General features: G+C 51.4%; 1 protein-coding gene across 4 annotated transcripts in view; it reads right to left on the bottom strand.

Annotated features, from left to right (window-relative positions):
• The window catches only part of CEP104 (centrosomal protein 104), a 35,615-nt gene that overhangs the window by 17,248 nt on the left and 4,258 nt on the right, over window positions 1–14,109 (bottom strand). For all 4 annotated transcript variants that reach the window (XM_078379104.1, XM_020781175.3, XM_072977757.2 and 1 more), the window contains 10 exons: window positions 12,009–12,071; window positions 10,551–10,627; window positions 10,237–10,405; window positions 8,865–9,023; window positions 7,423–7,659; window positions 6,282–6,494; window positions 5,134–5,301; window positions 4,327–4,500; window positions 2,355–2,531; window positions 1,370–1,564 (listed from right to left, as the gene is read on the bottom strand). In XM_078379104.1, the coding sequence (XP_078235230.1) occupies window positions 1,370–1,564; window positions 2,355–2,531; window positions 4,327–4,500; window positions 5,134–5,301; window positions 6,282–6,494; window positions 7,423–7,659; window positions 8,865–9,023; window positions 10,237–10,405; window positions 10,551–10,627; window positions 12,009–12,071 (1,632 nt within the window). The remainder of the gene's footprint in view (window positions 1–1,369; window positions 1,565–2,354; window positions 2,532–4,326; window positions 4,501–5,133; window positions 5,302–6,281; window positions 6,495–7,422; window positions 7,660–8,864; window positions 9,024–10,236; window positions 10,406–10,550; window positions 10,628–12,008; window positions 12,072–14,109) is intronic.

The following is a 14,109-nucleotide window of genomic DNA, read 5'->3' as shown; positions in this document are numbered from 1 at the left end:
ACCACCGCCTTGTCGTTTGGAGCAACAGCGCTTGATCTATTGCAGAAAGCCACAAACTTAGAATTCCTAAAAGCTCTCGACCTGTATGATCTGCTTCCCCATTTCCTCTGGAAGTGTGACATGCACACACAGAAGAAGGATGAGCAAACTATTTGAACATGCTCGTTTATTGACCGTAATTTATTTGAGGGATTCCCAGCATGGTGTTGTGGAGAGAGCGAAGGGGTAAGGCCTCTGGAGACCAGGGTTTGAATCCCCGCTCAGCCATGAAAACTCACTCCTTAAATGTCCCACTTACCCTGGAAGCCCTATTAGGGCCACTGCAAGCCAGTTCCCACTTGCCCACACAGAATACACCAAACAATTTATTTGGGTGGAAAGCAGAATCTGGCAGGAACACGTCAAGGCATCTAGTTTTGCCACATCCATCGCTGCAGGATGTGGGGACAATTTTGGCTTTAGGAGACTTGAAAGCTGCATTCCTCCACCACATTTAAACCCAAGCCCCCTTTGATGGAAATAAAAATCATACACTCTCTCAAACCTGGCTCTCCACCATGCCATCGTAGTGCCAGTTTGAAATACTGATCCCACCAAGGATCAATATTTCAAGCCCCCCACGGATGCTGGAAACAGCATATAAACGAAGCACTCAATTCCAGTTTCTCGTGGTGAAGAGGGGGAACCCTGGCCCAGACTTGCCAAGGACTCTGTCTGTGTGTTTCCTGCCCTCCTCTTCACAAGGGAGCTTCTGCCTGTGGCTTCTAAATTTCACTAGACAAAGACCGAAGAGATGGGAATGAGACATTTAGCCAGCATTTTTCACACCCTTTGGGGCAGGCATTTTTTGAGCATAAGCCTCCAGGCTGGGAGGGTCTTGCTCTTCGTCCTCTGAAAGCTACTATGAATTGCTGGGAAGTTGGGTGATCCATTTTAAACTTGGTCAAGAAAGAGTGCAGCAACCATTGCTGGATTCAATGACGTTTTGACTGGGTTCAGCTGCAACCTAACCGTCTATATGGGCTGGTGCAGAGAGACTTTACTTTCGGGGATGATAATCCGTGGAATCTCTCAGTCTGCAATCTGATGACATGGAGAGCTGTAGTCCAAGACTACCTATTGGTGTTTTACTCACGCAGGTCCATTCTATGCAGAGCTCAAGAGGGACCACGCAGGTGAGCTGACCATGCAAAAGCATCAGACACCTGGCTTACCTATCCTTGGGTTCTGAAAGCCCCTCAGAGTTCGTAGAGGGTTGACAATTTAATTTCCTTTTTCCTAGCCCTTCCCCCCCTGGATCTCCGTGGAAGCCACGGAACAGGATCACAAAACCGTCACCCCACCCCCAGACTCTTACTCTTATTTTTACCTCGGTGAGCTTGCCATCGATTTTGGCAAATCCGTCGAACAGCGTCTTGTACAGGACGTTCTTGCGAGTGTTGGCATCGTCGGGAGGCAGGTAATCCAGGATGACGGCGCGGTGCTGGCGGTACATGTCCAAGATGATGCGCAGGGCCGTCTCCCGGACTTCGTAGACCCGGTGCTCGAGGGCGCCTGTGGCGAACTACAGGGGAAGGAGAGCTTATTGGTCCCTTGTTGGCTCGAAGGGGCACCTGACGCCTCCTAAGTTACATGGGAAGAACGGCAGCACCTTGTGTGCTAGATCAACCACTTGGCTCTGTCACAGTCACAGAACCACCGAGTGGGAAGGATCCCCATAAGGTCATCCAGTCCAACCCCCCGGTCAAGGCAGGAATGCAAGTCAAAGCAGATCTGACAGACGGTTCTCTGATTTTTGCCATCCTGTCTCCCCTTCTTTTCTGTCACTGAATGGGAATTTGAACCCAGGTCTCATTTGAAGTCTGAGTCAACAACACTGGCTCTTAGTGCTTGAAATCGACCAGATACAAGGGCTTGACTTGTTCAGATGGGCTATGAAACTACTTCAATAAATAAATAGGTCCAAAAAACCTGGGGTTTAAGGGGCTCATTTTGGGCTCCTGACTCTTTAAATGTAAAAATAGAAACTGAAACAGGTCAGGGATAGGCGGGGGAAAATTAAGTAAAATAAAATGATCCATGATCCCCAAGGTGAACACACACACACACACACACATGAGAAAACAAAGACGTATGCAAATGGCAGGGACTACTTTTATGTAAATTGTTCAAGAAAGATTGCAGCTGCAGCTCGCATTAATACAAGCAGGACCGCAGCATCCCTGGGAGATCGGCTCCACGCCAACCCTCCCCGGACACAAAAGGCGCAGAAATCTCGAAGTTCTGCCAGGAACAGCCTATCCCGCTATTGCAAGCACGGGGATGGGGGAAGGAGGAGCCGCTCGGAGCCTTACTTTCATGACGCCGTCGACCGTGAAGCCGCTGTTGTCCGTCCCCAGGTCTTTCAGCAGGCGCTCCGCCAACTCCACCTGGCTCATGGCGAGGTGGGTGGGAAAGCTGGCCTTCAGGGGCTGCACCAGGTGGGCCGGCACGATTTGGAGAGGCTTGACTTCGTGACAGAGGGCGATCTCCTGGAAAGGCAAGGGGTTTCCGGGCTTCAGGAGAGAAAGGCCACTCCAGAGCCGTCATCCATTAAGACACATCGGCCCTTACATCTCAAGATATATTCTCTCTCTTTCGGGCTCACTTTGCCATGACGCGGAAGCGTGCATGTTTTGAACTTGGGCCAAGGGGCCCCAAATGAAAGACTGCAGCCTCCCTTGCTCTCTGGCCCTGCCCTTGTTCCCTTTACCGATGGCTCAGCAAAGAGGGCGCGGGACTATGACAAGATGGGTCTTGCCGTGGGGGCTATCTCAACTCCCCCACTTTCCCCTGGACCAAACAAAACTGGGTGAGGCTGGGCATCTATGGGCTTAGGGGGGATGACGACAGACGCTTGTGCTTTGTTTTAAGGGGCACGACGCTTTGAGGAATGGACTCTTCACCTTAATCGTTCTTTCTCTTTAGAGGGGCTGGGGGGGGGAGGTCTGAAACAGACTCTGGAAGAAGCCAGGGCGAAGGACAAGCCTGGGGACAGAACGCACCGTCCAGAACGCAGAAGCAAGTCAACCCACGCCTGGAAAAGGAGTCTGCTTCTAGCTTTTCAGCTGGGATCTTTTGGTTCCCAATTGTGGTTCACCCCGGTGTTCTTGGGCTGCCATTCCCAGAAGCCTTCCCCACCCGCCGGGGCTTCTGGGAATCGCAGTCCAAGAACACCTGGCTTTTACCCAAGGGTGGGGAACCCCGGCTGTAAGGCATGGATCGACGCGGTGGCCTCTGAGGCTTTCGGCTCCAGAAACCTTCCTCCAGGATCTGGTCCCTGCTCATCAAGCAGGAAGCCTTCAAGGGTTGACCCCTGGGCTGCACTTGGCCCTCCTGGGTTGTGGACAGGCCACGGAGGCACCAAGACCGCGGGGCCCCTCTGCTGCTGGGTCTGGCCAGCTCTGGGTTGCCCGGCGTCCCTCGCTTGAGGGAGTCATGGTGGATCCTGGATCAGAAATCTCTTTTTTTTGGGGGGGGCAACCTCAAGATCTCTGCTGATGGCAATGCTGCTACTGGACTCTTGGGCCTAAGCGCCAGGATCTAACAGCTCAGCCTTATAAAACAAGAAGGGGCTCAGGAGATACTGGAGTCTGTTTTGCAAATCGACGTGCAAACTGGGGGGGGGGGATCATGGTCTCCCGAGAGGAAGGAAGGGGTCACGTTGCATTGGACCGCCCTCTTCCTCCCCTCTCCTTTCTCTTTGAAACAGTCTCCTGCCTTCGCGTCCGGCAATTCCAGGACAAGACAGAGGGAGGATGCGCTGGTGGACTCTGTGTGTTCTCTCCAACCAGGTGGTTTGAGAGACACCCACCTTCTTTTTTGCCTTTTTTACTATATTAACCGCTACTTTATCTTTCTTGCTTCCCTATGAAACACCCATACCTGTTGCAACTTTCTACCCTTTGCACCTTGTGCCCATGAACCTTTTAAAAAACATTTATTTGACTTTCAAAGCAGGGTCTTGAGTAATTACTTCAGTTCTATGGTGAGCGTGTGCTTCGGGAGACTTTGCGAGTCAGTCTGAACTCCAAGCTATGCTAGCCTCTTTTACTGTGCAGTTAAAGGGATTGGATACGGCTGGAGCTACAAGATCCATCATCCTCTAATGGGGTTGCAAAAAATGGCCTCACAAGCCCGGTGGGTTCCAAATGTCCCCCCCCCCTCCTTCCACTTCCTTCAGCCAGAGCTCCCAAGGGGTCCAGAGGACCTCCCCTTCCTGCACTGGATGGCCTCTGCTTCACTCTCCCCTCCAAGCACCCAGAGCCCAGAAGCGGACAGACTGACCTGGATGAAGTTGGCAGCGGCCGCCCGCAGGCGGGCAGAGGAGTCCCCCGTCCGGGAGAGCAGGTTGGGCAAGGTCCTCTCCACGCAGTGGGCCGTTTCCTGCTTCCCGAGCTTGTGCTTGGGGATGTACTGCGTGATGATCATTTTCAGGAGCTTCAAGGAGGCGTGGAAAACCTATGTGGCGGAGACGGAGCACAAAGGCAACTTGAGCCCCGGAGCCAGTTTGCGAAGGTGCCACAACCACGTGGTTCGCTTTCCAGAAGGGAGGATCCGAGGGAAGGGGGTTTAGGGGCTCAGCCCCTGCCCGGTGGGCCCAAGGGCCTCGGCTCAGTCCCTGGATCTCCAGGCAGGGCTGGGAAAATCCTTTTTTGAAATACAGGGAACACGGAAACCGTTGCTCTTGCTACCGTTTCCCCGAAAATAAGACAGGGTCTTATATTAATTTTTGCTCCAAAAAACACATTAAGGCTCATTTTCAGGGGATTTCTTATTTTTTCCATCCACAACAATCTACATTTATTCAATGACAGTCCTGTCAGCTTCTTCTGGCTGCTGCACAATAGCGGAGGCTGGGGTTTCACTGAACTGGGGCTTATTTTCAGGGTAGGGCTTATATTACAAGCATCCTGAAAAATCATATTAGGGCTTATTTTCAGGTTAGGTCTTATTTTCGGGGAAACAGGATAAATACCCACAGACTTTCATTTGCAGCCGAGAGCTACAGTGGGATGCTCAGGGAAGAACTGCAAAAGGGGGGGACCCTAGAGATTGTCTCTCCCTCCCCTTCTGCTTTGCGACTGGACTCACAGAGGACACAATGTCTTTGATGGCTCTCACGACGAGAAAGACGGCACCCCGAAGCAGGTTCTTCAGGTCTTCCTTGGGTGTGTTTGGAGAGACCTCCATCATCTTCTTGTAGATCGCGAGCAAGGAGTCTTCACGGTAGGACCACGTTCTGGAATAGGCTCCAGCCACCTGGGAAAGATCAAACACTTAACTGGCCGAGCCGCCAATGGCCCCTAAACTGGTACAGGAGCCGATACCCGAACAGGCCACTCTGTTCTAAGGTGGTGATGCGGAAGCCAAACTCAGGTAGAGGCAGGCTTGATCCTAGAGCAGGCAGAGCTGTGTGGAGGTTCACTCTCAGCTCCTCATTTTCTTACAAGAAGCTCAATGTCTCCCTGGCTCCCTTCTTCCCCACTTTAACCTCAACAACCATCCAGCGAGGTAGGCCAGGGGGAGGGGGAGAGAGAGAGAATGTGAAACAGAGAGAAAGCGAGCAAGTGCAATCGTAATAATGATAACGGTAATCATCACAGTCATCCGCTAGGGCCTTCTCGGCTGTGCCTGCTCCTCCTCTCTCACCATTGCCAAGAGGATGCTCCAAACAAGGCTCTTCAAAACCATCCTCTCTTAATGCAGGACAGATTGACCCTCTTAATGCTGCCCGTGAGACTCTGATGGTACTTTGGGGAATTTAATTGTTAGGGGTTGCCTTGGTGGTCCTATGTGGGGCCAGTATTCAGTAAAGTAGGGCCCCTGTATCCACAGGGGACCGGTTTCAAGCCCCCTCATCCGTGGATGCTAAAAAACATGGATTATAGTGAACATGATGCATCACATGGTCTCTGGCGTCCTCTAGTGGCTAGCTATGGTAACTTTCTCTTTAGAGACATACAGCAGATACTGATCCCGTGGATACCAGGGTCCTACTGGATATTGCTTAAGACTTACTTGATTTTATGTCTGCTTTGTGTTGGGTGTAAACCAGTGAGCATAGTGTTTACCATTCATCGGTGAAGTTAAACAGACCTTGCTGGATCGCCACCCTCCCCAGCCCCAGCTAGGAGGGCTGGGGGTGCAAAACAACAGAGCTCTGCCGACCCCTGAGGTCAAGGCGGTGGGGCTAAAAAAAGGGGGTGAAGGAACACTGGAGGCAAGCGGCAGCAAATTACCAGGGCTTCTCCAAACACTTCGATTGCCGCGCTCGCCTCTCGCAGGGCCTTCTCTGTCAGTGGCTCCGGCTCGCCCACGATGCCGCTTCTCGGTGTCTCCCCAGGGTCCTCCTCGTTCATCTCGGGATCCAGGAAGGCAAAACCTTCCTCTTGCTGCTGCTGCTGCTTACGGATGGTGGGGAGCGGCTGCTCGTCGTAGGGTAACGACTCCACCTAGGGGTAGAAAGAAAGCACGCGGTGACGGCTTGGCTGGATGGCTGACCCGCAAAAGAGCAAGAGGGACGCAGCCAAGAGGAGCCCGCAAGGAGGTCCAAAGAGAATGGCAGCCTCCCCGGCTCCTTGTGGCCAAAGGGAGGAGCTGGAGGATTCTGCGGGACGTCCCTCCGCTCTGAACACAGCGGAGGAGCCTGAGATCAGAGGCCCCAGAGCCGCCTTCGCTTAGATGGGCTTGCTAAACAATAGCAACGGCGAGAGACTGGATAGTCAGAAAACTGATATAGAAAGCAAGAAGGGAGAGATGGCAAGGGTACATATTTCTCCAAATCACCCAAAGAAGTTCCGGGGTTGTGTCACAAATGGAATCATTCCCATTTAGGACCACCTAAAAGCAGGCACCTTTCACGCAGCAGTTCAATCTGGACGCTTCTGGATCCTTCCCCCAGCAACCAGGGAGGAGGAACCTGGAACCTGGGACAGAACCTGGCGCTCCTTAAGTTCCTTGGGTGGCCAAACGTCTCTGTCCCTGATACCATCATTCACCATTTCCCAGCTTCTGTCCCCCACCTGTGATTCCGAAAGGTTGAACTGTGGCCTTTGCTAAGTGCTCATCGCTGGCCACAAAGGCTTTCAGCAGAAACATGCTGGCATTTTCGGGTCCCTCCCTTTTTCCTTTCCTCCCACCTGGCCCGCAGAAGCAGCCCTGAGAATTTCTCCGAAGCTGAATCTGGCCCTTCATGGGTGAAAAGAGGCTCCCTCACCTGAGGAAGACTGGTGAGGGACCCACTCGTCCTCCAATTGCCTTGGGGCATGGGAATGATCCAACGGGATGTGAGCCCTTAGTGTAATGGAGGACAAGAGAAGGAAAGACTCCAGACAAAGAATGCTATGTAAGCTGTATGGATTGCAGGGCTAACAAACTTACGCTGACTTTAGGAAAGGCCTTGTCAGAGACAGAAGCGGCTTGGGCTGCAGGAGGAGAGAAGGCCTGGGGGTTAGCAGGCCCCAGAGGAGGAGCTTCCGACGGCTTTTCGGGAGGCAAAGGCTCGTGGGACTCTGCTTCTGGTTTATCCCGCCGGGGAGAAAACATGGACTTTTTCTGTTGGGGAGAAGCGGCGGAATAAGCCATGGTCTCAAGGGGTAGGTCTGGAGGCCGCTGGACCTGAGTGGGGAGGAAAGGGGGAAAAAAGGACACCTGTGAGCAGGAATCGAGTCAAAAATGGCTTAAATCAGATACGGGTAAGACGATGTACAGGTTTCCGGAAGGAAGGCGGTGATCAGAAATTCTACCGAAGTCAGCCACCTAGCTGATCTGGAGAGCTAGACCATTAAACCTGCTTTTCTCTTGATTTTTTACTGCACCATCTACAGGTAAGAGGTGTGTAGTGGAATGAAAGCAGCAGATGCTGACCAGCCTCTGGAAACCACCAGCCGAGGAACCGATTCTCTCCCTTCCAAAGAAAGCTCTAAGATCCAGAAGGAGAAAAGCCCCTTGATGGCTCCGTCCTCTTGTAACAGGCCTACTAAGAGTCCCACGTGGGGTGGCAACTCTGAGTAGAATCCCCAAACCTAAAAATCAAGAGTCTACTTCAGGCTTCATCATGACCCAGCAGACAGTTGTCCTCACCTGAACGGAAAGCTAAACAGGGCCTGGCTTGGATAGAAGTGGGATGAGAGACCACCACAGAATTCCACACAGGGTCACATTAGGTCTCAGGAAGGGGAGGGCTCTGGGCTGACGTCCCCACTTACACACAAGTAATTTTGTGTGTGTGTGTGTGTAGCCCCACTTACACACAAGTAATATATATACTCTGTGTGTGTGTGTGTGTGTGTGTGTGTCTGTGTGTGTGTGTCTGTGTGTGTGTGTGTGTGTGTGTAACAGCACAGCCAGAAAGCTATACAGCTGCCCTGCTGGGATTTTCCTAATGCTTGAAGCCACCACTCCCCCCCCCCCAGAGTGATGCCAGCTCAACTGGAATCTTCTTGATCTCTACAGAGAAGCAGAAGTTTGGACCCCCCACCCTGGGCAACAGCACGAGAATGCTGTTCTTCCTCCTGGCACAGGGGTTAAACTGCAGTACGACAGTGAAGCTTCCGCTCAAGAACCGAGTTCAAGCCCAAGGGGTTCAGGTCGCCGGCTCGAGGTTGCCTCGGTCTTTCCTCCTTCCGAGGTCAGTAAACCAAGTCCCCACCTTGCTGGGGCAGGATGTGTGTGTGTGTAGGGGGAGGGAATGTGTAGCCTGCACGATTATGTGGTAAACAACCCAGAGGGCGCTTTTACGATGGGGCGGCAGACAAGCGGCACCTTTTGCGTTGCTTTTTGAAACCATCTTAGAAAACCACAGGCAAAAGGGCATCACCCACCGCCAGGTCCTCGTCGAGGAGGTTGTGGAGTTCCAGCTGCTGGTACACTTGCCGGCGGTAGTCCTCCATCTGCTGCTTCTTCTGCTTGGCGAGGTCGTAGTCCTCCCTCTCTACGGCGCACCGCTTCTCCACCTCGTAGCGGCCCAGCCGCTCCCCGACCTGAAAGGTTCGTTCCGTTTTATTAGCGTCCCTTCTCTTAACGGAAGGGGAAAGGAGGCAGCTTAAACTCCCCAAGGGAGAGCTCCGGAGATTGTCGCGGAAACCGGGAAAGGGGACTTTCTCAACGCAGAGCACACCTCTGGAGAGGCTGGAGATGACCCAGAAACGGTGGGGAGAGGAAGACGGTTGAGAGCAGCCTCCTGTTCAGAATCCCGGCCCCCTTCTTGGCAGGGGAAGATGATCAACCGTGTGGAAGGAGCCAAGAGGGATCAGGGCTTTTGGCCGCTGCCCCTCGGTTCTCCACTGGCCTTGTCAACAGACGGCTGAATGAATAAATGCAACCTCTTTCTCTCCCAGATGAGACTCGGGAGTTGGAGCCACGTGGTCCATCGGCTACCTACGGACCCTCCAAGGATGATTCTCCCCCCCCCTAGACCTCCCAGATTTTAAATTTCGCCCTACATTCTAATCCAGTATGCGGGTATGCAAACACAGATCCTTATCTGGTCCACAAAACCTTCCATAGCTCCCTGGCTTAGGCATCTGGCTTCAGAGCCAGAGGTCTGGAGTGCGATTTCCCTCCCACTGGGCCTCCTCGACAGGGGCTGGACTGGAGGATCTACAGAATCCCTTCCAACCTTGCTGCTCTTAGATTTCTTTTAGATCTCTTGTAGGTACCCCTAAACATGGTGGTTTCTGCTCCGCACTAAGTAGACTACCTCGTCTGGGCATTGTTACAGAGCAGTGTGTTCTGCAACGGAGATGCAATAATCCAAGTGCCCAACTTGAGCTGGGCAAAGAGGAAGGAGAGTGAAGGAGCCGGTGCCTCAACTGTGGCCAGCGAGACAAAGACACTTCCACGAAGGTTGCAAGTGTGGAAAACCCGCAAGAGTCACAGGGCTGATGCTGTGTTCTCCACTTCCAGCCACCATCGTCCAAGCAGGGGGCACTCAGAGAGCCCGGTTGGCTTTGAAGTGGACGATGCCCTCATCGGCCAGCTCTGGAACCAGGGCAGTACTGAGTACGCAGCCGCTTCGAAAGACTCGGTGGGGGTGGTCTTGCTCCACCATCCTTTCAGCCAGGAAGGGCAGCTTTCAAGACGCCCCGAGAGTCTCCTGCAACAGGCAATCAGCAAGTGAGCTTGCCGATGTCTCCAAACCTCTGCTGTACAGAGCAGGGCAAAGCCCCGTTCGCCGGCACCCTCCGGCCTTACCTTCTGCAGGTCCGCGATGGCTTGCTTGAGTTTCTTAGCGTGATCGTAATGCTCCTGCTGCACTGCTTTCTGCTTTCTCTCATCCAGTTTACGGATAATCTGGGCCACTTCGGGGTGTTGGTACATGTCAAATGCCAAATCATCCAGTGGTGATATCAAGTCGTGCTTTCTGAGGTGCGGAGAGAGACAACAGCTATTTGGGAAGTGCTTTTCACACACAGCAAATAAGAAAAACCTATTGGGACACGGAAGGACACCCATAATATATGTGTGTGAAGGGCAGGGACCATATGCCACCCCCCCGACATCCTTACCCAGAGTAGGTTCCATCTAGGGCTGAATTGTCTGGGTTGTTCCCAAGGTAATGGTCGATCAGCTTCTCTCGTGAAGTCTTTGTAAGATCAAGAAAAGAAGGGAGAATGTTTCAATTAATAAAAACAGACTGCAGTTTCAGCTTTTTTTGTATCTCTAAATCTCTTTCCAGATGAGTGGGCCTCTCTCAAAAGCGCTGCAGACAGCAGATGGTTCTGGGCCTCTTTTCACAGAGCGTGCTCGGTTCACTGCCGGCGTGTTCAGGTCAGCAAAGAAGAAACCCACTGGAGGGTGAGGGAGGCCCCAGGGCGGGCGCACGTCAGCCCCTTTGTTCCAAGAAGGGCTGGAGTTCCACTGAGGTCTTCTATACCTCTTGGCCAAAAGGACAGCACGCTGGCGCCACCTCTTTTCACTCAGTTGTTGTTGTTGTTTAGTCGTGTCCGACTCTTGGTGACCCCATGGACCAGAGCACGCCAGGCCCTCCTGTCTTCCACTGCCTCCCGGAGTTGGCTCAAATTCATGTTGGTCACTTTGATGACGCTGTCCAACCATCTCGTCCTCTGTCATCCCCTTCTCCTGCCTTCACACTTTCCTAACATCAGGGTCTTTTCCAGGGAATCTTCTCTTCTCATGAGATGGCCAAGGTATTGGAGCCTCAGCTTCAGGGATCTGTCCTTCCAGGGAGCACTCAGGGTTGATTTCCTTCAGAATGGATAGGTTTGTTCTCTTTGCAGTCCAGGGGACTCTGAAAAGCTGGAGCCAGGAGCAAAAGGTTGCACCCTCCAGGATCCTCACACCCCACTCAACACATATAAAAATCTGGAAACAGGTTCCAATTTTTAAAAAATGAACATTAAGTGGTGCAGGAGTGGGCAGTGACCTATATGAAACAAAAATGGCCAGTTCAAAGAGTAGAACTTGTGTTCTCTACTTGATAATCTTCCTTGATGGCACATCTCTCTCTCTCTCTCTCTCACACACACACACACACAAACGCACGCACACACACACACACACACGCACACACACACAGAGCTATTCAAGTCGGCCACAGCAAACCAGACTCTGCTTGAGTCTTCTTCACCACAAATAAGCCACTCTGCAGGAGGAGGGAGTCTTGTACAGAAGAAAGAAAAGGTCTTCTTTGGGCAAGTCTCAGAATCTCCCAGCTGTGGGATGTTGGGACTCAAGGCTCCAAAGAGCAGCTTTTCACACACGGGATCATGTAGCATCTCCCTCTGTGTTCACGTGCTTGAGTGTCTGTGCATCTTCCTCTCTCTGCCCTCCCAAGAGTTCTGAAACATGCCAGCCACGGCACCCGCTTTTGTCCACCAAACTAGGATCAGAACCGAAACCCCAGAATCAAAACCTGATGCCCGGAACCTCTCTTTTGTTGAACAGGGGGGAGCCAAACAGACCATTCTCCAAGTTCCCCCTATCCCGTTGTTCGGCACACTTACATGGCTGCTGTCGCTGTTGAGATCTGCAGGTTCCCCGATGATGTTTATTGCTACGAGTGCAACCTGGAAGAGGGAGAGAAAAAAGAAAAGAAATTATAACAGAAAACAAAACAAGTTAGAACCCAAAACAAAAAGAGAGAAGGGAGGAAGGCATGGAGGAAGAAAGAGAAAGAGAGAGAAGGCTTTCTGCACACCTGAGTTTTGTTTCTTTTATTTAATTCTACTATTCCATATGACAGCAGGACTCCCACATCTGCAGGATCAGTATCTGCTGATTCACCTATCTCCAGTCTCAACATTAAAAATGTTAAAAGAAAAAACCCTAAAAATATGTATTTTCACCATGCATTTACCAAAACTGGCCTCTAGAGGAAGCCAGAGACCACACTCTTTACTCATGCTGTTGAATAAATAGTATGGCCTTGGGCTCCCTCTAGCAGCCAGTTCTACACATGGTGAAAATATTTTTCCCCAGGATTTTCCTCCCATTAATGTACAACATTCCCCATTATCCGCAGCTTTAAGCATCTACAAGAGGGGGCTTGGAACCAATTCCCTGTGGCTCTAGGGGTGCTAGTTGAACTATTTAAAATCTTGAAAGATGATGCTGTTAAGGTGCTACATTCAATATGCCAGCAAGTTTGGAAAACTCAACAGTGGCCAGAGGATTGGAAAAGATCAGTCTACATCCCAATCCCAAAGAAAGGCAGTGCCAAAGAATGCTCCAACTACCGTACAATTGCACTCATTTCGCACGCTAGCAAGGTTATGCTCAAAATCCTACAAGGTAGGCTTCAGCAGTATGTGGACCGAGAACTCCCAGAAGTACAAGCTGGATTCCGAAGAGGCAGAGGAACTCGAGACCAAATTGCTAACTTGCGCTGGATTATGGAGAAAGCCAGAGAGTTCCAGAAAAATATCTACTTCTGCTTCATTGACTATGCGAAAGCCTTTGACTGTGTGGACCACAGCAAACTATGGCAAGTTCTTAAAGAAATGGGAGTGCCTGACCACTTTATCTGTCTCCTGAGAAACCTATATGTGGGACAGGAAGCAACAGTTAGAACTGGTCATGGAACAACTGAGTGGTTCAAAATTGGGAAAGGAGTACGGCAAGGCTGTATATTGTCCCCCAGCTTATTTAACTTATATGCAGAATACATCATGCGGAAGGCTGGACTGGAAGAAACCCAAGCCGGAATTAAGATTGCCGGAAGAAATATCAACAACCTCCGATATGCAGATGATACCACTCTGATGGCAGAAAGTGAGGAGGAATTAAAGAACCTTGTAATGAGAGTGAAAGAGGAGAGTGCAAAAAACGGTCTGAAACTCAACATCAAAAAAACTAAGATCATGGCCACTGGTCCCATCACCTCCTGGGAAATAGAAGGGGAAGATATGGAGGCAGTGTCAAATTTTATCTTCCTGGGCTCCATGATCACTGCAGATGGAGACAGCAGCCCTGAAATTAAAAGGCGCCTTCTTCTTGGGAGGAAAGCGATGACAAATCTGGACAGCATCTTGAAAAGCAGAGACATCACCTTGCCAACAAAAGTCCGAATAGTCAAAGCTATGGTTTTTGCTGTCGTGATGTATGGAAGTGAGAGCTGGACCATAAAGAAAGCAGACCGCCGAAGAATTGATGCCTTTGAATTGTGGTGCTGGAGGAGGCTCTTGAGAATCCCCTGGACTGCAAGGAGAACAAACCTATCAGTTCTAAAGGAAATCAACCCTGAGTGCTCACTGGAAGGACAGATCCTGAAGCTGAGGCTCCAGTACTTTGGCCATCTAATGAGAAGAAAAGACTCCCTGGAAAAGACCCTGATGTTGGGAAAGTGTGATGGCAAGAGGAGAAGGGGACGACCGAGGATGAGATGGCTGGACAGTGTCTGCGAAGCAACCAACATGAACCTGACACAACTCCGGGAGGCAGTAGAAGACAGGAGGGCCTGGCGTGCTCTGGTCCATGGGGTCACGAAGAGTCGGACACGACTAAACGACTAAACATACATACTAGGGGTGCTACTGCACAGCATCTACTATTAACATAGCATTCACTATAATTAGTGTTTTTCAGCATCTGCCCAGGAGGCTTGGA

The sequence above is a fragment of the Pogona vitticeps genome, chromosome 7, assembly GCF_051106095.1.
Source record: "Pogona vitticeps strain Pit_001003342236 chromosome 7, PviZW2.1, whole genome shotgun sequence".
NCBI classification, from domain to species: domain Eukaryota; kingdom Metazoa; phylum Chordata; class Lepidosauria; order Squamata; family Agamidae; genus Pogona; species Pogona vitticeps.
This window is presented reverse-complemented; position numbering and strand designations above follow the sequence as displayed.